The following is a 25,616-nucleotide window of genomic DNA, read 5'->3' on the forward strand; positions in this document are numbered from 1 at the left end:
TGTTTTGCACATGTGGCATGTTTACAGTCTTCAATTTCTCGTGATGGGCCATGTTTTTTGTTTTTTTTTTCGTTTCTTTCTTTCTTTTAGCAGCAATACATGTTTAAGAAATGGTCAGAATCATTTAAAATGACAACATCTCACCATAGAGAGAGAAACTGATAGGGAGAATTAAGCTCTATACCACACAATCATTCCCCTGCAACAGCAAAACTGAGTGAAGGTCGAGTGTCGTTGTGATGAGACCACCCTGAAGCTGCAGGTGGGTTTTCCAGAGATGCTCTCTCATTTCCAATGTCCTCCTAAGCAGAAGAGTCAGCCGATCTCACTCTAAACATATCAAGTCGAACAGGTTCTAATAACCAAACATAATGAACTCAACTCAACACTGACAAAATTCTTTTTATCTAACTATTGTCCATATTGAGGCACAAAATTCCAAGGGCAAGTGCACATTTTCGTAGCTTTCAACACAATTTTTTTTTTCGTGTATAAAAAAAGAGAGATGAGATATATCACACAAACCTGGAGTATTAAAACACTTGCTGTGAGCTTCAACACACACACCTGCTTTGCTGAGTCTGAACAAAGGCTGTTGTGTTTCATAATCTTCCGTAGTGCTGTTTTCAGTTGCACACACACTCATTAACTCTGTCAGTGGAGTACTGGTGAGTTATGGGAGGACTGGAGACTCCTAGGCGGCAATACTGTCATCCTGCCCCTGAGGAATGAGGCAGCTGCCATACACACTCACTCACTCCTCCTAGGTGACTAGGGATACATCGAACTTAAAATAGATTCATAATATACTATTTAAATGCTGTTTAAAACTGCTGCAGGGGAACAGATGAACTTCTGATAAACCAGACTCCTTGTTTTCTCGCTACCCATCTCACTTCTGCCAATACTGAGCTAAAGGCACTACCATACTGTCTAAAAATCCCAATTCAGTCTGAGGACATATTCTTGGATTCGGAAAGAAATTAAAAACTCTAAATTGTGATTCTGTACCAAAAGAAGTCCAGTCCAGTGGTTTACAGCTCCCTTCAAAACCGATAATATTGTCTTGTCAAATCAATTACTCAAACGTGAAATGAACCTGAGAAATAAAAATACTATTTTTCCTTTCAGCATAGAATCCTTTACACTTTACAACTTGAATTGCCTTATGACTGAACTGATAAGGAAAATTTGAAGCCACAACTAAACAAGCAAAAACACATTATATCAGGTATAATATTGTCATATGATATAAATATATTCATTGTTTTCCAATCATTTGATTAGACCCATTTTGACTTGCCATAAAGGTGACAGGAATATGCTTTTCAAATAAATTATTTTTTTTAACAAGCTTCAAAACATTGTTCTACAATCATCAGAAGATTATTTTAAGAACTCATATTGTCTGATACACGTAATTACACTATAAACTCTGATGCCTAGTGGTCTTAGAATGTAATTAGCTTAGTTACGGGGACAGGAAAAAAAACATATGAAAATGTTTCAGTAATAAAGCTTACAATGGATTTAAATCCGTTACATCTTGACATGACTGCAGATTTGTGGGATATTATAACAGACAGACAAATATAAAAAAATCAGAATAATAATAATTATGTCAATAATACCGATAATCATAATAATACTAGAGGTAGCAGCTGATTATGATGCTTTGTTTTCTTCATGTAGATTGGTAGAGTTTAGTTCTCATACTGTCCTTCAACAAAGTCCTTTTTGATGGTTTGAGCGTCTTTACTGGTTCTTTTATGTACATGTGTCCTGTATTGCATTTTAAAAGGTGTTGATTCAGATCTGTTGTTTTGGAGAGAGAGGCTCTTCATAGATAAAGTGTCTCGAATGCAATGGCACAAGAAGTGCTTTTCAAGTGGTCTTCAGTGGAAAAGAAAAAAAAACAACAGGATAAATGTAAAAAAAGACACCTTAGGCACACATAGAAGTGCAGGTTGTACACACACACACACACACAATGTAAATTACAAAACCAAGGAATTGTATTCCTTAAAAAGTGGTTGTCAACTCAAAATTCTTCATTTAACAGGGTTGACCACCTTTTCAACCAAACAGAACAACTCAGATAATAGAGGGAGAGAGATAAAACAAAGGAGGCAGACAGAGTGATAGAGAGAAAGAAAGAAGAGAAAAGGGAAAGATAGAGCCCTTACGTAGTAAGTAAACCTCTCTTGCTGCCAAAGACAGGACTGAATACAACAGCACACATTCAAACTGACTCACACACACACTTATATATACAAATGCTTACATATTGTCTGCCACTTTGGCATGAACATGATTCTTTGTGTCCTTCTCAGCCTCATTGTGGCCATGCAAGAAGATATAAGATCATTTGTTAGGTTCCTCGTGGTTCTTCTTATTTAGATCCATTATGTAGGCATCTGTGTTTTACTCTTCAGGACTGATAGAAGTGATGGTAATGATGATGATGTTCATGATGATGATGATGCTCGTGTCGCTGGACCACCTGAGTTAATCCTTCTTCATATAGCACCAGACTGGGCAGATCCCTCACATGCTCTTTCTCTATGACTGGGCCAGACGTCACAGTTGGCCCAAGAGCCCGATAGCGCATCCCTTCTTTAGGCCTCTGCTTGTGTCGTCGGTACGGACCTGAGCTTTGGTGCGGAGGGGTCTGGTTGGTGGCCGCTGGGGGAGGAGGCGCTCCTCTTCTCATCACCCGACTGGCGGAGGCCTGTGTGGGAGGTGTGCGGTGTGTTTTGGGGGAACGGAGTGCGTGTGAGGGCCGGGAGAGGATGGCAGGAGGATCTGTGGTGATGGACTGTGAGCGCCGATGGTGAGCAGAGTATGCGTGGCCATTCTCAGGTTCCTGAGAACGTGAGCGTGTCTGATTGGATGAACGTGTGGTATGGTGGGGTTTTGCTGGTTCTGTGGCAGGAGCTGCTAGAGGAAGCACAAAATAGTTTGTTTTAATGGTTATTATTATATATATATATATGTTTTAATAGTATAAAATAAAAGCTTCTTCACCACAAAAGAGTGATGATCTCTTGCACATCTTGTATCACTATATGATATGTTGAGGTGCATGTCATCACAAGCGGGCCAGCACCAAATACAGATGTATAAGTGGTCCAAAACACTTTTATGACCAGTCAATTAATAGACTGAGCTAAAATGGGTTTTGGTTATGTGCATTTAAAAAAAAAAATATTTGTTCATATTTATAAAACCTGCTAAATGTATAAAATGTAATACTTTTATGCACTGACAATTCATATTTGTTTATAAAACATGAACTAATGTCATAAAATCTCAAATGTTAAAAATGTATATGTAAAAATTTACATTAGCCATGATAAATAAATGATGTGATTGATAAATGAATGATGTTCTTTTTCACAAAGGCTGTAAAGTATGGACCATTGTTATTTCACATAATTTATTGCAACTACTGTAATGTTAATGTACAGAACCTTATAGTAATGTGTTACTGATGCATTTGAGACAGCAATGTTTTTGGGCAGATTGCTTGTGACTGGATCACACAAGACAGATTTAAACACCAGGTGTGAGTAGGGCCTAAATGAGAAAGCTCTATTGTTTCCATTTACTCTTTGCAATTAAATCTGTACCTGTTCCAAAGCGGGATGTGTAGTTTTCAATGCCGGCCAGGTCAAGGTAATGGTTTCTTCTCTCCAAGTTCTCATCGACATCGTGCTGCTGACAACCTCGCTGGTCAGCATGGCAACGCCTAATACAACAGCATCATATATTGTCATGACAGCAATAACTTTGCTTTGAGGTTGTATACACAAAGCAGGCTTGAACCAATCTATGTCCATTTAATGTTAATTTCTTTAAAGGGATACTCCACCCCAAAATCAAAATTTTGTCATTAATCACTTACCCCCATGTCGTTCCAAACCCGTAAAAGCTCAGTTCGTCTTCGGAACACCATTTTTAGATATTTTGGATGAAAACCGGGAGGCCTGTGACTGTCCCATAGTCAGAATACTCCATCTGCCATCAGACGTGCAATCTGGGTTATATGAAGCAACGGGAACACTTTTGTAAGTAAAGAAAACAAAAATAGTGCATCCTTGTGGCACGGATGATACAGAAGAGCATATGCAGCATACAGTGATATGGAGAGACACAGAGGAGATCGTTGACAAATGAATTGTTGAATAAAGTCCTTATTTTTGTTTTCTTCACTTACAAAATGTGTTCCTGTCACTTCATATAACCCAGATTGCACTTCTGATGGCAGATGGAGTATTCTGACGACAATTTTCATACCTATTATGGACCTTGACACTGTTATTTACTTGGCAGTCTATGGGACAGTCACAAGCCTCCCGGTTTTCATCCAAAATATCTTAAATTGTGTTCTGAAGACAAACAGAGCTTTTATGGGTTTGGAACAACATGGGGGTAAGTGATTAATGACAAAATTTTTCATTTTGGTGTGTAGTATCCCTTTAAAGATTCAGCTGTGACAATTACCAACACTGATGTGTAAAACTGATTTGCATATGATGTGGTCTGTTTAGCTTAATGTCCTAGTACCTAAGAAATGCTCTTGACTTTTTCTCTGAAGTCTTGGTGTCCTCAATGCACTTTTCTCCCTTATGCTTGGGATGGGGAGTGTCTGATTAAGAGAGAGAGGGAGGGAGAGAAGAGGGGGTCTTTATCAAAGAGAATGGCGTTGAGTTGCACAGCATCACACACACGCACACATATACTGCAGCAGCTTTAAACACCAACCAAAATAATAAAGAAACCTTTGTTCCCTGCTTTCTATTTACTTTGAAGGTTCATAAAAGAAGAAAAAACAACAATGCTACATTTATTCTATTTTGAACTCAGGCCTCATATAAATCTAAAAAACACACACTTGTGAATTTGCATGAAGACAGCTGCTGTTCAAAGGCTCTTCTCTTTCAAATACATGACGGGTATAAATAGCCCAGATGACAGCACTAAACAAACAGAAACACTTCTGTTTCTTCAGAGTACTTTCTGTTCTCCATCACATTGTTTTTTACCAAGTAACACAGTTAGAACGTGGCTAAATGTGGATTTATTTATTTTTCAAACAGCAAAAGACTATCTGAAAGAAGCCTTTCAGAGAGGGATAAGATAGCACTTTCCAAAAGAAATCCAAAAGCTCAGAGCTGCAGAGGTTTGGGTTCTTTCTTTCTGTCGTCTTCTGCCTTTGACTATGAACTCATCTTATATGAGATGCAATGACATGGAAGACAGGGAATAGGAGGAGGGCAATAGTGTAGGAGACAGCGTAACAAGAATTTAGATAGTTCTCCCAAAAATTTGATGCCCTCATGTTGTTGTTTTTTTTGTTTTTGTTTTTTTTATAATGAAACACAAAATTTGGTATTTAAAACATGTCCAGACTGCACTTGTGCAATTAAAAAAAAAAAAAAAAAAAAAAAAAACTTAATTAGACACCGCCTCTGTACATTTCAGTTTGACCACCACACAAACCTCTTGTCCCATTGACTTCTTTAATAAGTGTCTTTTTGTCTCTTTTGATCAAGTTTGACTGATCCAGTTACCATTCCATTCCATCACTGTATGAAAAAGAGCAGCGCCAAAATCCCCTAAAATCCCTTTTGTGTTCCATGGTAGAAATGATACAGTCATATAGTTATGGAACAACATGATGGTGAGTAAATGATGACTGCATTTTTGAGTGAACTCTGCCTGATATCTCTCAATTCATTTTCTGTTGCTCGGAGAAAACTCGCTCTGTGTACCTGTGTTGTTCTGGGTGCAGTTCCTCCATCTCTGGCTGGAGTCTGGGGCAACGGAGAGCTTCACCCTGAGGGTCTTACTGCTGCTGGGGGAGTGATTCACCGATGCGTCCACCACCTCATAAATGGTGTGCAGTAGACTGGTGATGTCCTGGATGCAGGGAGATTGAGAGGGAAAAAATAACATGAATTTAAGAGATCTTCACTGACACGAGACGGTCGATTAGTCTTTTATATGCTGTGCAAGCCTGTACGTGATATATGATAAGATACATGCATTATTCATAATTCATACACAGACCATAGCCTCAGGGTGAGAAGACAGATGCTGACAGCAGTGGAGGACACATGTGCACACAAACATGAAACATGCTATACATCTGAGGCTATTTAGCATGTGGAAATGAACTGTAAATGCAAAGCAACTATGAAGCTGAGAAAAACAGGAACTGTGTGGCACGGTGGAAGAAAGAAGACAGTGAGCGACATCTATTTAGTATGTCCTGTTAGTGCTGTCTCTGTTGCTGGGCTTTCCCATGACAAAAGACAGCAGTCACGGTCCTTATGCACAGAGGTCTCGGTCTTACCTCTCTTGTGACCTTGCCATTGTTATCAAAGTCGTAGAGGGTGAAAGTCCACTCCTGCCTGTTATCTTCTTCAACTGATACGGCGCACTCCAACTCCTGATTAATAAACAACAATGGATAATCATTGTTTCAGTAACACACGGTTAAAAGACTGTTCATAAATTCTGGGACAGCATGATTGTGTTGATGTTTTTTAAAAAGAAGTCTCCAATACTCACCAAAGCTGCGTTTGATCAGAAATACAGTAAAACAGCAATATTGTGAAATATTACTACAATTTAAAATAACTGTTTTCTCTATTTTATTAAATTTTAAAATGTCATTTGATCTTATGAAAGCAAATCTGTAATTTCAACAGCCACTGTGTCACATAATCCTTTCAAAATCATTCTAATATACTGATTAGGAGCTCAAGTAACATTTCTGATTATTATCAATGTTGAAAACAGTTGTGCTGCTTAATATTTTTGTGGAAACTATGATACATATTTTTTTCAGAATTCTTTGATTAATAGTAATTTCAATATAATAGAAATTTATTTGAAATAAATAAATCTTTTGTAACATTATAAATGTCTCCAGTGTGACTTTTGATCAGTTTACTTTTAATGCTTTAATCCAGGCTGAATAAAAGTATACATTTCTTTAAAAAGCCTACTCAATATGTATGTGTGTTTTATACTGACCTCAAACTGTAATTGTTTGTGTGGTCCGACAGTGGCCGAGCCTTCAGTGTCTTGCATTCTCTCTTCCACACTACAACTGTCAGTCTTCTCAGGGGGCAGGGCCACTGCATGGGGACACACATTCACATAATGATAAGGCAACCAATTTCATACTTAAGAAATGGTCTTACTAATATATATATATATATATATATATATATATATATATATATATATATATATATATATATATATATATATATATATATATTATATATATTTTTTTTTTTGTCTTCATTTCATTTGACTGTGCCTCTACCTTTTGTTCAAAAGTGCAATTCAGTTCTTAATTTGTGTTTTTTTTTAATGAGTAACAAATGTTGAGAAACAGCTTCATGATCCTATATGAACTAAAATAGACAGAGAAAAGAGAAGGAAAAGAGTTAAAGGAGAATGCCTAGGAAGCACCCAGCTATTTTTGAATCATTACACTGAAGACACTCATACAGTCTGATAGTATGGGACATAAAACTTCAGCCAAAATTTGCTATCACACCCTGAATTTAAATCTCAGAAGTGCATGTTCCTCTACACACTTTGTTAGAGTCTTGAAAAACATGGATGGACATGTAGCACACACATAGCTCATGTCCACATCTCAATTCAGGACCACTTTTAGTGCAATGGCAGCGCTTTCACAATGGATCACCAGAAAGCAGCTTTACAAAGAAGAGTGTCTTACATCCTCCACTAAGTGAGCCAAAGCCAACAATGGTGAGGCAAAACCCTCTAAGATGTTTAGGAAGGATGAGGAAGAAACCTGAGGAACCAAGACAGCAGATCAAAATGTAAGCAGTTTAAATCAAAACACAATGTGGCAGCATTGACGTCAGTGATGTTAAACGGCACTGATTCCATGCATGTAACTTAACCAACCGTGACATGCCCAGTTTAATATGTCACAAGTGAGATTTGGGTTCTTTGGCAGAAAGCGGCAAGACTTGAATTTTGGTTTGTTTTTCCATACAAAACTATTGTAAGACTTGGAATATAAAGTCTTTTGCGCTACCTTTATTGTGCTGTTTTACCTTTGAAGCTTCACAGTGTCTGTACATTGAGCTTAACTGCCTTCTTTTGTGTTCCACAAAAAAAAGTCATACAGGTTTTTTGGGTGAACTATTCCTTTAAGAGCAGACTATGGGAAATCAGATCTGTGCCTAGCTAACACTGTATGTATAAAGGCATAAACAGGCCTAAATGCTGCCATCACAACCTAAGGCCAGACTTCAGAAACATCCTCGATAACCTATTTGTGTCTATGTCTGAAATCAAAAGCAAATTTAAAGTGAGTCGAACAGTGGCCCGTTCTGATATAGAGAATGCCTGTCAGGATTATTCCCGAACTAAATACCCAAATTTCAGAGGCAGTTTGTCTCTTTGTGTATTGCGGGTAATAAGATGGAGATGTTTTAAACGAGAGCAGATCTAACGCAGCTCAGTGAGGACACAGCTCAGCACCAGGCTGGGTCCTGCAGGCTAAATCCTCCCCCCTGCCCCAAATCCCTGTGCTTTGAAGTTCCATTCTCAAACCTTTTGGCCCAGGATCAGTCCGTCTGTAAAACAGAATCTCTAATTAATTAAGCAAAGTCAAATCTGAAACACTGTTTGTTGTACGAGCCAAAAGGATAGGCAGACACAACAGTATCTCTCTCTGTCTTCTCTCTCTCTCATTCACTTTTCCTTCGCTGATCCGCTCAGATCAAAGAGGACCTGTCTTGTCCCTCTGCAGTGAGAGGCAGAGGAGGATGAAAAAAGAAAAGAAAAGCACCAGAGGATGAGAGCATCGTCCCAGGGAGCTTTTACAGGTTTTTTGGAGGGAAACAGCGTCAGATCAGGGCTTTTGATCAGGGCCAGAAACTCAAAGGCAACGCTGAGCTCCAGGGCCAAAGCCTGCTTGCCAGCCAGCTCACAATATACAGGAGGTGTTTATCTAGAGGACTAACAAATGGTCACAAAGAAACTACACACACACACACCATACACACAAAGAAAGTGCTAACTCTCACAGCAATAGTCAAAGTCCTTCCCCACAGAGTGATGAGACAGCCAAACCCACTACAGAGCTCCGGTGACGGAGCTTAAAAACCGTGCTATACAACACAGAGGACAGCTTGGCAGCATCCCAAAGGTGGCTTTGAATCTAAAGGTTCACCTGGAGTTCAGAATAAACTGTGTTTTGACTGGTTAATAGCTACAGCACGGTGTGTTTCCTCAGTGTAGATGTTTGGTACAGGCTAAAATGTAGATTTTTTTTGCCTAAACAATCTTTTAACATGCTGCTATGAATTTAATTAGCAAACTATGATGTCCTAATGTAATGACAAATCCAGCAGGTTTGGGGGAAACTAAAAAAACTACACATTGCTCCCATTGAAAGCTTAAAAAGCTGTCTACAGTCGATTGTTTTGTTATCAAGGATATCTTTATCTTACATTAATTTAAATACACTGGTATATAACCACTGACTTCTTTCTGTGTCAAATAATACATGACAGAAGCATGAACATATAATTAACAAAAATCTTTGTTTTAATTTTTCACAGATCCAATAAAAAGGTGCCAGATCCAATTCCAGAGGTACCAGACAAGGTACAATTTAACTACTGATTATGAGGCAACAATAACACCATAAACACTGACCTTTGACCCACACAGATAACATTAAAGCACATAGCCTTTAAGCTGTAAACTTTGTCTGAATAGGAATCTGACCCTGTTGTAGCCTCTTGATCATGACCTTCAATTCAGAGTCAAATGATTAGATCTTCTTTTGCCTAAACCCTAGATAAGATCAGCTTTAAATCCTTAAATCTTTTAACATGCTACCATGAGTTTAATTTACAAATTACAACCCTCAATTTACAGTCAAATGACTCAATAAAACTCACAAGAAATAAATCATACCACACTAACATCGTGCAAATGATTTAACAGAAGAAATAATGAAACTGCTCTTTATATAAGAGCAGAGGAGAGATCAGAAGCTATATGCAAGAGAATACTAGTTGCTCAGGGGTTATAGTGAGGTACTTTACCTTCTAAACGATAATGTTCATCACTGATACCTTCAGCATAACCTTCATCCAATGGGTCCTGCAGTGACAGAGAGGAAAAGAGAGTTAGGCCTCTTTAAAAGAAAAAGACTGTAAGACTTCTCAGACAAGGAACAATGCCAAACTAAAGCGATGACAGTATTTGAGACAAAAAATGTTTTTTTTTTTTTGTTTTTTTTGCAATTTGTATTATAAAGACAGGAAATTATAGTGAAAGTGGTGAAAAGGAGGAGGACATGCTGCAGGCTGGGTTTGAACTAGCACACTTGAACATCTTCAAAGACTAGATGAATGACATTAGAGAGTGACTGAAAAACTTAGAGAGTAACAGCTAAAATTGATGGGATCCTGTCTACACATCCCATAATAGACAATGTAAGGTTACCTTGGATACTGGAGTGTCTCATCTAAGATATTAATCCATGCTACACATGCACAAGCACTTTTGTCATGTTCCAAACCAACCATCAGTCTAGAAGAAGACTATTGTCTCAACACACCTGCTACCTTTGTCTCATTTCAACACTCCAGCTGTCTGCATACTAACAATTCATTTCTCTGGCCCAAAGACTGACCGTACAGCCTCTGCTGAAGCTCTGCAGCTGCGCGTGTGTACATGCTGCTTCTGCCAATGAGGAGCTGCTTTGTCTTCATCCACACTAGACAGGCACGCTAAATGTCTTGCTGTAGTGCCTCAAGCCATACACTGGTCACTAGAGACTCAAAGCCATCCACACAAACATACGTTCACCATAATGTTCGAGAGGTTAGTCGACAGCATGTGAGGGGAACGCGTTAATTATGTGTTGTCTGGATGATGGATGGGCTGTATTATAAATATGAGTTCTTCTCAGTCGGTTGAAATGAGAATCGGTCAGCAGAAATTCTCATTCTCTTATTTATTTTGTTGTTCTCTCTATCATTTAAGGTCAAGTTTGGCTTAAGCACTACTTGGCCATTTGGACTGAGTGTGCTGTGTTTGTGCTGAGTGTGGATACGTGGCTATGTGTTGTTGTGCAGGACATTGAGGGCTGTGAGAAACTCACTAATCCCTGAACTTCACCTCTAAGTGGCGTTTAGCACAATCACTGTGGCGCCTGTCCGCCCCTCTCAGTCACTCTTAAAAAGCTCTTTAGAGTACCACTCACCCCCATATATTAAAGCCCCTTTTCTTGCTTCTCTGCTTAAGTTTTCTCATCCCCACCACAGTCTACTATTTTGGTATATGTGTAAAAGTGTCATTAAGATATTAAAATAATATTTTTATTTTTTTTTTGTATTTTGTATTTTCAAAAATGGTTCACTTTGTATTTTAAATACAATAAAATTTTTGATCAGAAACAAGTAACAATTAAATTACACATAAATAATGGTAACACCTGAGTATGAGTACTAGGGACATCAAAATGACATAATACTAATATAAATAATATCATTTTAAACAATAATCATTATTATCATTAAAACTGATAAATAATCATTATATAATATTTATTGTTTAATAAAATATTCAGATATATTATATACAAATTTAAAATTAATTAAAATATTACAAAAATATCTATAAAAAAACTATACACACCATGGAATTAGCATGGTATAGATTCATGTTACCTTTAAATAATGAGTGTAATGGTGTAATGGGAGGCTGAAGAGGGATCTGTACACACTCAGCATGTGTGAGGGTGACCATGTGCTTCAGGTCACTCACTACTGTATGGAGACTAAGTGCCATTTATAGCGTAAATGAAAACTCAATAAGAAAAAAAGGGACAGAGTTTGCATGTGAAGGGTGAAAGAGCAGAAAAGAGGCTTTGATTAAAAGCATTATCATGTAATTTCACAGATGAAGTCTTGTGAGCGACATTTTAAACAAAGAATGGAACACATCTGAGAGAACTAGTGTCCTGTGACTAACTTCTGGTGTGAACACATTCATGTCCATATTTGTTACTGGCTTGTGTTTATAAATTTTTATAACAGATGGAACAATGACATTTCTGCTGTGGGTCTTTTGCCTCAGCAGCATCATGAAAAGGCCTGCGAAACATAAACAAGGGCTTCACTCAATCTGTGCCAGCAACCAGAAACTCTTTCCCAGACACCATGTTTCACACTCTGTGGAAAACCAACCAGATCTTTTTGTTTTAACACAAGCCAAAACAGGAAAGAAGAGAAGTTTGAGTTGCCCACAGAACCCATATTACTGATTTGCCAAAATACATAAACACATACATCAAGCTCTCCAGTGCTGTGTTTCTGTTGGCCCTTGATCAGTGGAAATAGCCTAAATGAATCTTTCAATATGAAAAGACAAATATAAGAGTGAATTAAAGAAGAACTAAGAGCAGGAGAGAGACACAGACTAAGGACTGTTCACACAGGATGCTTTTTTGGTCTATGTACATAAGTGGTAGACAGACTTCTTTGGTTGTGTTTTGCTGGCACATTGTGCCACTGTGATGAAAATACTTTTAAAATCATTTAAAACAGGGCCGGCACTAGAGACAGAGCCAGGGGGGACTCACTGTGGCCCCCTGCGGACCGAGGGGGATGGACTTGGATTCTTGGGCAGATGGGAAATTTCTCACTCAAACCCCAGCCAGCTGATGCTTCTGTCTGCGTTAAGACAGAAAAGCTGCTCATAACTGCTGGTCTAGGATCTGTTTTCTGTGTAATAACAGCAAATAATAGTCAAACAGAGCTGGTAAAGAAGTGTGTATCAGCGTTTGCACTATGGAGAGCATTGAATGTTTCTATTTACGACATATTTTCACAGCGTGAGCAGTGAAGCCAATCACAGACATTTCTGCTGATTTCTTGAACGGAATGACCAATCAGAGGTGTTTACGTTAGACAGAATCACTCGCTGCTCTGTGTTTTTTGTCCAGTGCTGATCTGCATGCTCACAATTTCTCACTAACAAAATGTAAACATTATGTAAATAAGAGATTTATTGATTATAACTGAACTTTGTGAGGTGGTGATGAATTGAGATGAGTGACAGCTTTTTTAGGGTGCTCTTTGCATGCTGTCTAGGCGATATACAATTTATATAATACATATTCAGAATTTAAATAAAACCTTTTGCTTGTCATACTTGACCAGCAGCCACATACACACTTCAATGCAAATCCACATATAAATGTGGGATTCATTCTCAGAATTATGATACAATGGACCCTCAGTCAATGATTCTATTATCGGGCCTGGTAAAAATGCAGCATTTTGCTGCATTAGCTAAGGCAATGGTTATTATATTGATTGCCTTGCCAAATCATGCATACAGTATGCTTACTTTTCTGTTAAAATTAACAGTGGTTTGTGAACGTAGATGCTTTCATAACAAATAATTTATCTGGAGCGTTTTTGTGGGATGTGCACCTAACATTTAAATGTGTTTTAAAGGGTTTTTAAAGTGCAACAAACCAATCTGAGTTATCTAGGAGCCGGATGTGGCCCGGGGGTGTGGTTCAGTGAGGACTGCAGCGGGAGAGAGAGACAGGAGACGAGCGGTGTGTAAATGGGTAAAGTGCAAATGACAAACACCTGTGTCTTGTTTCAGCAATTGGCGTGGAGAGACCAGATAAAGGCACTGGGAAAGGAGACTAGCCAGAGAGAGACTGAGTGTAGATGCTGAAACTGAAGTCATAGTTGGAGTTATATTTAACTTGTGCTAAGTTGTTTAAAGTGCGTTGAGCTCAGCTGCTTTTGTGTTATATTGGAGAAGTCAACTAAAATACGAGTTCCAGTCAACCGACCCTGTCACCGGATTATTATCTTGTGAGAATATAGCCTATAGGCTTAATGCTATAGAGTTAAAGCTACTCTAAACAACTCCTTTCATTATAAAGCTCATTGTAAAGCTCCTTTTGTCCAAGTCTGTGGTGCCTGTCTAGATTGGGGTCTCAAACTACTGCAACACATGCCAAACAGTATAATACAACTTCTCAAATGGTAATAGTTTAAACCTGGAAACACACTCACACACATTGTCAAGTGTGTATTAAGTGTCACCCCAAAGTGTCTGGCACATTAATATGTAATCACTATGAAAAATAAAATTCACAGCAAAAAAAAAAATGAAAAGAGAAAGCCAGGGGGATTTCTTAGTCAGGTTAAGTATGAGGATATGTGTCTAAATTAGATTCCACATATGAATGCGGCCTTGTTCATTTTGTCATTAGGGTATGTGTGTGTCTGTATCTGTACGTTTGAATGTATGTGGGTAAGGGAGTGTGTGTTTGTGTGCATGTTGTGGAAAGTCCCACACAACTCTGTGTCTGTATTTTCTGTCTGCTAGCCATGCCACAAGGGCTGATGGACAATTTACACAGCTGATGACAGTTCTGCATGATCACAGGCCAGACACACACGCGCACACACACACACATAAAACACACACATGAACAGTCGCCAAGCCTTCACTAGGCCACAGCCTTGGAACGTCATCAAACCCAGGAAAACCTAATTAAGACTGTCATCTCTCTCTGTCTCCCTCTCACGCCTTCTCTGTCACCTTCAGTTTTCACACTAACAGACCACAGTCTTAATCATATTAAAACAAGGAATGAAAGATGGAGGGTTTCAGCACTGTGAACCACAGCCAACCAGAACCACTCCATTTTTAAGACAATTTAAGCCTTCACAAAGACACACACACCTACAGCTGCCATATTTCACCAGAGAGACAATCAACTACCAACATATAGTCACAAGCACTGATGGAAAAAGACTTGCGACTGAATTCCTGTTTAATCTTGCATGTCTGTTATCTTGCTTAAGCGTATACAGTTACATGCGCGGGATCTCGGGAGATGGGATGTATATGCTAGCACGTCGAAACAGGTCCTCACTAGCTACAGGACAAATCCAAAAATGACTCCCTACACTCCTCCCAGTACCCTACATATTTTCCTACATGTGAGGATGAAATAGTTTGAAGTGCAGTGACCTACATAAGCACCTCGTACTTCATAATGAGCAGAACAGACAACCCAGACAACCTGAACTACTAACCTGAGTGTCAGTACTGCACTCTTGAAGGGACAGGTCACCCAAAATGAACACCCACACCTTCAAATATACTCACCCTCATGTCTTTCTACACCTGTCACTTTCTTCTGTATTTTGAAATGTTTTGTGTGTGTGTCCATACATTAAAGTACATGTTGTTTTGGACCCTGTTGACTTTCATTTTATAGACAAAAACACTTTTAAAAAATATTTTATTTCATGTTCCACAGAAGAAAAATTCATGACAGCAGGTAAAAGATGACAATTTTAGTTTTTGGGTGATCCAGCTTTTTAATGATAAAACCACACTGACCAACAAATTAAAAAATATCTCGCTGCTGTTACTGAATTTTTGTAGCTCTGTTACACACACAGAATAAGACAGGAAGAGAGGTAACGAATTAAACAACTATCCCTAAGATACCCTCAGATTCTCTGTCATGGATTGCAACACCCCATTTTGGCAGCTAATTAACATGAATAAAGAAGCACCGTGCAAAAGAGACAATTGTACTAGGATGCAATTCATGAAGTGACTTCACCCTGTGAACGCGTGTGATGTGTATTTGTCCCTGCGGGGGTTGCCGTAGAAAGTATATGTTCATGTGTGCCGGGAGCACTTGTTAGCTTCACAGAGAAAAAGATTTACATTCTTTAAACATTGCTGCTTTCTTATTTTATTATTCATTCAAGTTTAAGCGAATGCCAGGAAAATGCTCGCTTACACAGTGTTTGTGATGGATTTGTGTTCTTTAAGTGGCAAGCAATATGGCCCGTCAGTTCTTCAGCACAATCTGGAAGTGAGAATAAGCAAAATGGTCAATCTCAAAGCCGTGAGATCCAGCTAAACCCCTAAAAGAGTCTGCTGGGCCATTAACTCAGCAGGAAGTTAAGTTGGAGGGTCTGTAAATGCTCACCTGCTGACAGACATGGTCATGCACATCAACTCTCTTTGATTTGCTTTGAACGATTGGGTATATGATGCTGCTTATGGCTGAAAGTCAGCAGAACAATCTGTTAGTGAGCTAAAACTGTAAAATCTAAAAAATAAATAAATAAAAACCTTCTGGCTGGACTGAACACAGATGATCTGGTGTAGAGAACAGTGAGGGGAGATTGGCAGAAGATGGACTGTTAGTGGTTGTAGTGTACCGTGTAATGTGTGTAAAACAGCCCTTGATTCAATGTTTTAAGCATTTTCGAGTTACGAGTCCTGATAATCGTATACCCACCCTGGCACAAAAAGCCCATTCCACGCATCCAGAATCCAAACACATGCTGCTAATTTACTGAATCACAGGTTTCTAAATCAAGTCAAGCTGCACCAGAAATGCAGTGAATGAGCTTGTGTATCTGTGTGTCTGTTCAGATGGTTAGTTTGCCCAAAGGCAAAGATAATAGAAGAATTAGAGCATTATTAGACGTTTAGTATTTTATATGTCACTGATGTCTTTTTCTAGAATGGAAAACATTACTCTAGTCTCAATAATACACCCTTGTCATCAAACAGCCACAACAGAACATAGGGACAAATTAGAGAAAGCTCACTCAGAAGAGAAAAAGTGAGCTGAAAGGGAGAGTATTTACACCAAAAATGCTGGTTTCTCATTCTGGAGTTTCAGCCATCTCTTCAGAACTCTGCATGAAGTTGGATGAAGACATAACTGACCACAGTACTACATAACCTGCCCATAAACAAATATGCCCTCAGTCTTTTTTCATCAGTATAGTATGTGTATACTGTACATGGAAACTACTGGAGAAGCTAAAACTTTTGTGTGAGGGGTTAAATACCTGTTAAATTAAGAATACTTTGCAAGAGCAAGCATACACATATGCTAAGCGTTCAAGTTAAAACTGAAGTATCCTTTGGGCTAAAGAGCTAAAATCAGTTTTAAATGACAAATCATAGACAACATGTTCATTTATTAAGTCAAATAATGTACATTCATGTTTGCACATACATGTATTAATTGTGTGAAATATCTGTATGTGTGTATTACGGTGTGTGTAGGCTATGTGTCCATGTGAACAGTTTACTTGTGTGGTGTTTATAGATGTTGAGTATGGCCAAGCAGTCAAGCGATTAGCAAAATACTGCTCAATATCAGCTACATTTTGGCAGTCGCAGTGTTTGGAGAAGGTGTTGTGTCTGGTATCCTCGATACTGGTGATTAGATCGTAACCTTACACAAGCGTCTGTACAGTTTATGCTCTTTTTTTAAAGGTGGATATTAAGAAATCATTAAAGTGTGTGTGTGGGCAGCTGCTTGTGTCAGTGTCTGTACAGGCTCCTTAGTCATTTCTCAGATGAGATTAACATTGCAAATATTTCCCCACACATTACCTCATCCACATCAATGTCACCACACACTTACTGTCCATAAAAACACACACACATACACTCTAGCCTCTCATGCACTCACATACACACTCTCTGTCTCTATAGTCATCCACTTAGCTATAAAGAGCTGAACAAAATGCAGATTTATTAAACTGGATGTGAGCATGATAGTCTTTATCAAGTCAGTTTGATCCTGTATTTTTGTTTTTTAAAGACCATGAAATGGCTTAACAAGTACAGTATTTCCTATTGAAACAGGATGTGGGGCAGGACTTCAGACCCAAGGAAGAATATAGGCAGCCGATAGAAATACAGGAGCTAGAAGGTCCTCTTTACATCCCAACACAATGCATCCATTCTCACAGCTAGACTAACACAACAGCAACAACACATATCCTGTATGAGTATCACTGACAGATTCAACTGAAAGAGGCTGATTACAGAATAGACATTAAGAGATAAAAGCATCTATCTTATCAACTTTGCATGCAACAACAGGACACTTATCGAGATAAAATGAAGCAAACATACAGTACTGGTGAGGCTATGCTCTCTTACTAGAGACACCTTTAAATCATGAAAGCTACAGAGTGAGAGCGCGCTTTGAAGCCTTGAAAATGAAGCAGCGCTCCCCGTTTGTTCTACTCTCTCTTCCCCTTAGGTGATCCCTCCTTTACCCTCTCCCTATTTCCCCTCTTCCTTTTCTTTTTAAAGGCAGAGAAAATGAATTACTAAACTGCCCCAAAAATACAGAGAAAAGACTTTTCAAACAATGTGTTTGAAACTCCAGCCTGTTCCTCTCTGAAGGACTTTAAAGACCAGAGTAACAGATCGCTGGAGATCTGTGGAAACATCAAGTCAGAGATTTACCAAATCCTTCAATATTACTATTTAATATGTACTCTAAATACAGACAGACAGTGATAAAAACATGAATTAAAAGTGACAAAAAAGAGCTTTTATGCTTTTTCTTATTACTGTATCATAATGTTATGATCTAACAAATTATACAATTTATCAAAGAAATTTGGGGTCTGTAAGATTTGTAATGTTTTTTCACCAAAGTAAAAAATTGTAATATAATAATAGTAATATAATGGAATATTATTATTAATAAAATATTATATTTTAATGTTTAAAATGTAGTTTAATTTATTCCTGTGATGGCAAAGCTGAACTTTCAGCCATTACAGTATTCAGTGTCACATCATCCGAATACGCAGATTTTGTATTAAAGAATAATTTCTTTTTATCAATATTGAAAACTGATGTGCTGCTTAATATTTTTGTGGAAAGAATCTCAATCTTACACTTTGAAGTACAGAAGAAACATAAACGTGTCAGAGCAGCTGAATAAATAAGGGCTTTTAGGAGGTTGGAACAACACTGTCCTGAGCTCTGCTGCTTGTGCCTGTGAAGTGTGTGTGTGCCTGTGTGTGTGTGTGCGTGTTTAAGGAAATTTAGAAAACACAGCCCAATTCTCAGCTGTTAATCCTGGCAGCTCAGTCCACACATTCCCACCAAGCACTTTGATCTCTAGAGCACATCCGGACAGACGTGCTTTAATGCACAACACACACACACACACACACACACACACACAGACACACTTTCTCTCTCTGATGCACCTAGCCAGGCGCCATCCTTGCCCCCAACACACCCCAATGCCACACATGCTTAAACAGTATTTTTACACACATACTTACAGACTTGCATTACACATAGTTGGAAAAACACATAAAACATGGGCAAGCCATTTAAATCAACTACAACTGAGATGACTGCAGTGCATTCTGTTTGTACTTACAAGCCAGTGTTGCACATCTATTAAACAAGAGTAACTCGAGAGTAAAGTCCAGTTACTTCAGAGCTGACTTTCAAGTTTCAGTTTTCATTAAAGGTTATCTCAACTTAGATTTAGTGCATTTGCTGCTATTCCTGGAAACAGACTCATTCGTAATCTTCTAATAATTCTGAAAAGCATTTTTGAAGCCTAAAGTGGGCAGAGCCCACCGTCGCCATCTTGGCAGTGTATCACTCCTGGGCAAAGAGGCAGGATGTGGGTGAAGCTGGTTGCTGAAACCAAGCTAGCTTGACGGTGGTGACAGCAGCGCAATCCACCTGTCACTCAAGTAGCCACGCCCTTAATTATGCAGAACTTTAAGGTGTAATATAATTTAAATGAATGAGTTATAAAAAAAAAATCACCCCCTCACAGTTGTCATGAAGGACAAAATTAGCTATATAGATAAAAAGCACTTTTTGTACCAGTCTGTAAACATATTTTTTTCTGCTGTAAAGTTGGGCATTTTAACATGGGGGGCGGGGGGGTCTATGGGATTGACTCCCTTTTGGAGCCAGTCTCTAATGGCCTGTCGATGAATTGCAGTTTAAGTCACTTCCGTGTTGGTTTCAAGAGACAGACCGGAAGGTTGCCGTTTGACACCACTGCACACCACTGATTGATAGACACACACACATATATAAATGTGTGTGTGTGTGTGTGTGTGTGTGTGTGTGTGTGTGTGACAAACTATGACAAACACTTGATAAAAGAGGTAATAGAGCAGCCACCGGCAGTTCCCTTCTCTCTTCCTGTCCTGGAAGAACAATCTACTTCTTCTCTGTTCCCCCCCTCCCCTCTCGCCTCTTACCCTCTTTTCTTTTCTAATAGGTGCCCCTCAACAGCCCTACACTGGAGCCAGGTGTTGTCCCACTCCCCAGAGGCACCCCTCTTCCCTTTTCTTTCTTTTTTTATAAAGAAACATAGCCTTTCACTTCCGCCCCCACCCTCTGTCTTTCAATCTCTTTCTGTCATCATTTCTCAACCAGCCCTGGAGAGACATGGTAAACCTGACATCTAGAACAGAAAGAGAAAGAAGTCTGAGGGTAAGTGTGTGACAACCACACTTGAAGCTTAAAGTGAAAGAACTACTTTGGATATTGGGGAGGGAATAAAAGAGACAAAGGATATAGTGCATATACTGTCATTCTTTGTGCTACAACAAAGACCATTCTGTAGTAAAGACAGCAAGAGAGAGAAAAAGTGTGTTGGTTGTCAGGAAAAGTTTGAATAGTAAGCCATGGAATCCAAAAAATACCCTCGCAAAAAGTTTTGAAATTCCGAAAGAAATTATTTTTAGAATTACAGTTCTCTATTTGATCTGGGCTTCAAAGTGTTTGGTCTCTGAGTGATACTACACACAGAATGATACAGAATGCTTTCAAAGTCATGATCAAGTCTGGTTTATAGTTGACCTATTGGCTGCTTTTGACTGTGCTGGAGATTGTGTTTAAAGCTGTGATGTTGTCTGGTTTGCTCTAGTTTAGAACTGTTGTGTCAACTGGTTTCAGAGTAGTTTTTAAAAAACACATTTCAAAGTAGCAACATCGTTTGGTCTTGGCACTATGATTCTGACTGATTTTAGATTTATGATGTTGAGTTTCTTCTTTGACAGTGTGATTCGGACTGGTTTATCACTGAGGTGCTAACTTACTGAAAGCTGCAATACAGTGTAAAAGCAGTGTGGACAAAGGTCCGATCACAGTTTGACTGATGACTATAGTGGCTGAGGTTCAAAACAGCTAGGTAATGGGACTAACATACACAGAATGACCAGTAAATGCAGCTGTAAGCCACACAATGACAAAGCTGCACCACATGACACAACACCAATCAATCACTTTTAAGGGAACAAGAGCATCACTGCAATGATTTTAGACTAAAATACAAAAAGGTAAACAATAAGCTTCATATAGGAGCTAAATTTAAATTTACATTGCCCACATAAGAGGCAAAGTTCAGCATGCTAACAGCAGGGCAACAAATCTAACCCTACCTCTTTTTGAACAAGAACTTATAGTGTAATTTACTAATAGCAAGGGACCTATGCAAACCAGACTGGAAAATGTAACAGGCAGTGCTACATAATGTCTTGTGTGTGAAGGCCAGTTAACACAGCACAACACAAACACACTCATCAAACAGATTCCTGACTCAGACTCCCCACCATCCACACCATCTGAACCACATTTGCAACACAGACACACACAACTGTCTGAACTTAAGCACAGCTGCTATAACTAACTAACTCTGCAGGTAGCCTCTATTAGTCCCAGTATTATCAGCCGGCATTTATGAGTGAGGTTTATGCTTTTTTTCATGCTGAGGCAGTGAGGTAATTCTTTGAATAACTTATGACAAGCTGGTTTTAAAAGATGTGTATTTTATAGTATCAACATTATTCTAAAGCACCGCTAAAGACCATGAAAAAAAACCTCCAGAGACAATTAAAAAAAAAAAAAAAACGTTTTAATAAAGACTCCACACATTGATCCAATTAATATTTCTCAGTAGAATAATAAAAATAATATTTGAAACATTCTCAAATAGTTCACTTTCAATCAAATCAAAATCAAAAAGGGAGAACTAACAAAGGGATGCAAATCCTTCCCCCTAAACCAGCCTCAAATTTCATCACTACATAAAATATTCAATTGTCCCGATTCCAAAGATGCTTTATGTCAAAACGAAATAAGCATTTCCAAATTAATATTTATGGAAATACCTTCTCCCATTCTTTTATTCTCACAAAACTCCATTAAGCACCAATTAAGTTATTCAAAAATGTCGTTTAGCGGGGACACACACACACGCACACAAACACTTCTACGTACTGCTATTGTTTCTTAAACTCCTCATTAGAACATCAGAGGAAAAACAAACCCTGGTTCAGATTATCATATTTAAGTAATGAAGGCCAATGTTAAAAGAGAAAAGTGAACAACTTTATGGCTTTATGAAGTTACATAAATATAAAACAGGTAAATCAATGAAGTCATTTCAGACTTTTGAACTGTTGTTTAGAGCATTATTATCTCTCCAGCTACAATAAAATCTCCTTCTCACAGCAGAGAGTGAAAAAAAGTAATAAACTTCAAACTGTGTGAACTTTGAACCAGGCAAGAACTATGCGTTCAACGCTCCTTAAACTTATTTTCTCCCCTTCAAACCAAAGGATATTAAATCCACACAAATGTGTTTACAATTTATTTGCTTGCAATGCAGTACTATGCATTGTACATGCTAAATAAACATTTATTGCCACTAGTTTCTTAGAGAGTTAGAAAAGAAATGCAGCATTTCTCCAGTAACACTCCTGACTCTGAAAGTTTAAGAGTGTTAGGTTTGTGTTGGACCTCCATATATGAGGACTGGGTTTAAGAAGTTGTGGTTGCATTCTCCTGCTGGTTGAAATGGCTGTTTAATAGCAGCCTTCTGGATTTCCTTTCACTTTTTTCTGTCACTCTCAGCATCTCTCACTATCTCTCCAATCCTCAAAAAAGTCTTTTGAGACTCTGCAAAAGCCCTTGACCAAAAGAGGCTTACTCTGAGGTATTTCCAGAGGATTTCTCCTCTCCTAAACGACAGAGCTCTCATGTGTTTACTAGGATGCCAAATCTGAGACAGACTGGCCCTCCCTCCACCCCTCTCTCTACTTCACAATACAGCGCTGTCACCAGCCTGTCAGCCTGCAATGCTTTCAACCCGCCGTGATCTATTACCTACAGAGAGAACTTGCATCTGTTCCTAGCCCTCACACAGTTCTTCCCACCACGTTCAAATAAACCATTTACCCATGTGAGCCGCCAGTGAAAAAGTTGACACGCCTATTGTCTAAACATGACTGCTAAAACATTCTCCTTGTTGGACAAATTCAAGATAGAAACATTCACATTCTTTGCTTGCAAGAAGAAAGGCGATAAGAATCCAACTATATACTTTCAAATACATATGCCAAACCTACTTATTTATTTACCTATTGATATTTCCTCTCTAAATGATGTGCCTGTCACAAATAAACAGCCTGAACCTGTCTGGAAACCAGACTTTTCCTCTTCCTATCATTCAAAGGAATAAAAACACAAATCTCCTCCTCTGGCTTCAAAGGCAGCAACTGAAACCGTGGAGAGCGTTTTAACAGGCATCATTAAAGGCAAAAGTGTATTCAGAGAGCGCTTCTCCTTTAATCACTCCTGCTAATAACGCCACTGGCTCTTATAGTTGGGCTCAAACTACAGAGTGTTTTCAGAGAGCAAACTATTGTTCTTGATGACGTCACAAAACAATGGCACGATCGTTTTCAAAGCGCGTGAATTGGGTGGTCAAGAAGCGCGTGTGGCCACTAGAAGCAGACAACGATCATACTGCAACGCGAATATTGCTGATATACGCTTTCTATAACCCAATAAGGGTAGTTGACTTGTAATGTGTCCATTAACTTTTTTTTTATTCAACATGGACATTAAAATGTACACATGCGTAAAGAATTTATTTTTTCTAACGCGAAGGCTAAACATTTCTTATACCCTAAGTTTATCACCATTTTAAACCACTGTTTTTTATTTACTTTACTAGTTCATTTTAAATTGGCTAGTTATGTGATGCAACAACTTAATTCTTAAATTTACAAATATTCAATTTAGTCTCTCAGTTAACATGAGGTCATAAAATTGCATGTATATAATTACAGAATAATTGAAACTCTTTGTTGAAAATAGTTTTAGATCAATTTCAGCGCGTCACACCGCTGCCATTGCTTGATATGTCATGTCAACTAGCCTACCCATGAACTGAATTCATGCAGAACAACGGAAAGAAATGTTTATCGCAACAAAACAACGTTTTTGATCAGTGGAAATGCAAACTTCAAAGAGTTCCGTACATGCATCCCTTACTTCAAAGTGCGCGACTTTTCTCTAATCAAGAACAACTTGAAACAAGTTCACTTTCTCAAAGTCCAAAATCTTCACACATTTAACATGCACGTGTGATGAAAAGTTATTAAAAGCGTTCACGTACCCGTGGAGACAGTCCGCAGGTATTTTTCTGCTGGTCTGCACGAGAGCTCGGGCAGTAATACTTCTGTTTAACCATCCAGTCATCCGGTCCTTTCCTCGCCAAACACGCGTTAACTACAAAACTATCCCCTAAAAGAGCAAGAAGATACAATTTATACATAGTATCGGTGTGTATTTAGCAGTTAAACAGTTTGTAAGTTTGTTTCTAACGCTTTTCTTTTTGTTTACAACAAATGTTCAAAGATGCAGCTTTGTTTTATTATTCATTTAGCCAGTTCAACCGTTTCAAATAAAAGCGTTATTATTTCTATTATTTGTAAGTACTCACCTTCAGGACTCTCCCTCGCTTTACAAATAGCAGCTTTAAAGAGGAAAAGACGTCGTATAAATGGATTACTCGAAAGAACTATATCAGAAGCGCTTTAAAATCAAAGACTTTCTCTACAACGCCAAAGAGATGCCGTCTTACCATGTTTGGAATGAAGTTTACCCATTTCTCTGCATCGGAGAGCAATTGAGAAACATCAGAAATGAGAAAAAAAAATCAATCCAGAAAGCTTGCGATATTTTTGAGTGTCCGTAAAAGAGAGCGCGCGAGTTGCGTACACATCCAGCAGCGGCGGCGGATCGAGTGAGATCTGGTTCCCAGCGAACGAGACGAGAGGCGCTTCCAAGCAGCGTGATTGACGCCGCGCGCAGGCCGCCTCTCCTTCAGTCTGATTGGACCGAGGCGGCACATGAAAGCGAAGCGGGATTCTTTTGGAGTCTCCAAATATAAAAAGAGCAGCGCAAATGCCCCCGTGGGCGCCATGAGCAGGACGTCTGCTAAACACGTCCAGCCGAGCGGACACCAATCGCTGCTTTGGACAGGAGCTGAATAACATTAAAGAGTGAAAAAAAAAAACGATTGTCTGGATGAACTGTAAATTCGACTCTGGTAACAAGTTAGCTTGAAACTTTTTTTGAAAAAATAAATAAATAAATAAAATCCTTTTTAACTAGCTTTGTAATGTAGCTAGCCTATAGCGCGCTAATTATGAACACCAATAATAGTCAAGGCTAGGTGTGAACAAACCTCACAGACAGAATCTACATAGAATAATTCCTATCTATCTATCTATCTATCTATCTATCTATCTATCTATCTATCTGTCTGTCTGTCTGTCTGTCGTTATTGACAATATTGTTAACAATTATAATATTGCCAAAGCAAATAAGGTAATTACAGCACCAAAATTATGAGTACAGACAGAGAA

General features: G+C 38.6%; 1 protein-coding gene across 2 annotated transcripts; it reads right to left on the reverse strand.

Annotated features, from left to right (window-relative positions):
- LOC109079771 (protein naked cuticle homolog 1) lies at positions 1-25,129 on the reverse strand. Of its 2 annotated transcripts, none has more exons than XM_042760350.1 (10): positions 24,830-25,129; positions 24,689-24,721; positions 24,362-24,489; positions 10,122-10,179; positions 7,048-7,151; positions 6,362-6,457; positions 5,778-5,925; positions 4,570-4,651; positions 3,633-3,751; positions 1-2,940 (listed from the first exon to the last, which is right to left on the reverse strand). In XM_042760350.1, exons 1-10 carry the CDS (start codon positions 24,852-24,854, stop codon positions 2,432-2,434), a joined length of 1,302 nt encoding a protein of 433 aa, XP_042616284.1. In that variant the 5' UTR covers positions 24,855-25,129; the 3' UTR covers positions 1-2,431. The 2 variants fall into 2 exon arrangements, with proteins under 2 accessions (XP_042616284.1, XP_042616285.1); XM_042760351.1 differs by having other exon boundaries at positions 1-2,937; positions 24,830-25,128.
- Between the last annotated feature and the right edge of the window lie 487 nt (positions 25,130-25,616).

The sequence above is a fragment of the Cyprinus carpio genome, chromosome A7, assembly GCF_018340385.1.
Source record: "Cyprinus carpio isolate SPL01 chromosome A7, ASM1834038v1, whole genome shotgun sequence".
Classification (NCBI taxonomy): domain Eukaryota; kingdom Metazoa; phylum Chordata; class Actinopteri; order Cypriniformes; family Cyprinidae; genus Cyprinus; species Cyprinus carpio.

What these genes read in the sequence shown, in the direction of transcription:
- LOC109079771 (XM_042760350.1), bottom strand. Translation starts at nt 24,854, where the DNA reads ATGGGTAAACTTCATTCCAAACATG. An exon ending in AGCGAGGGAGAGTCCTGAAG is followed by an intron (nt 24,490 to 24,688) that starts GTGAGTACTTAC and finishes TTGCTCTTTTAG; the next exon opens with GGGATAGTTTTGTAGTTAAC. An exon ending in ATGGCAAGGTCACAAGAGAG is followed by an intron (nt 5,926 to 6,361) that starts GTAAGACCGAGA and finishes CCCTGCATCCAG; the next exon opens with GACATCACCAGTCTACTGCA.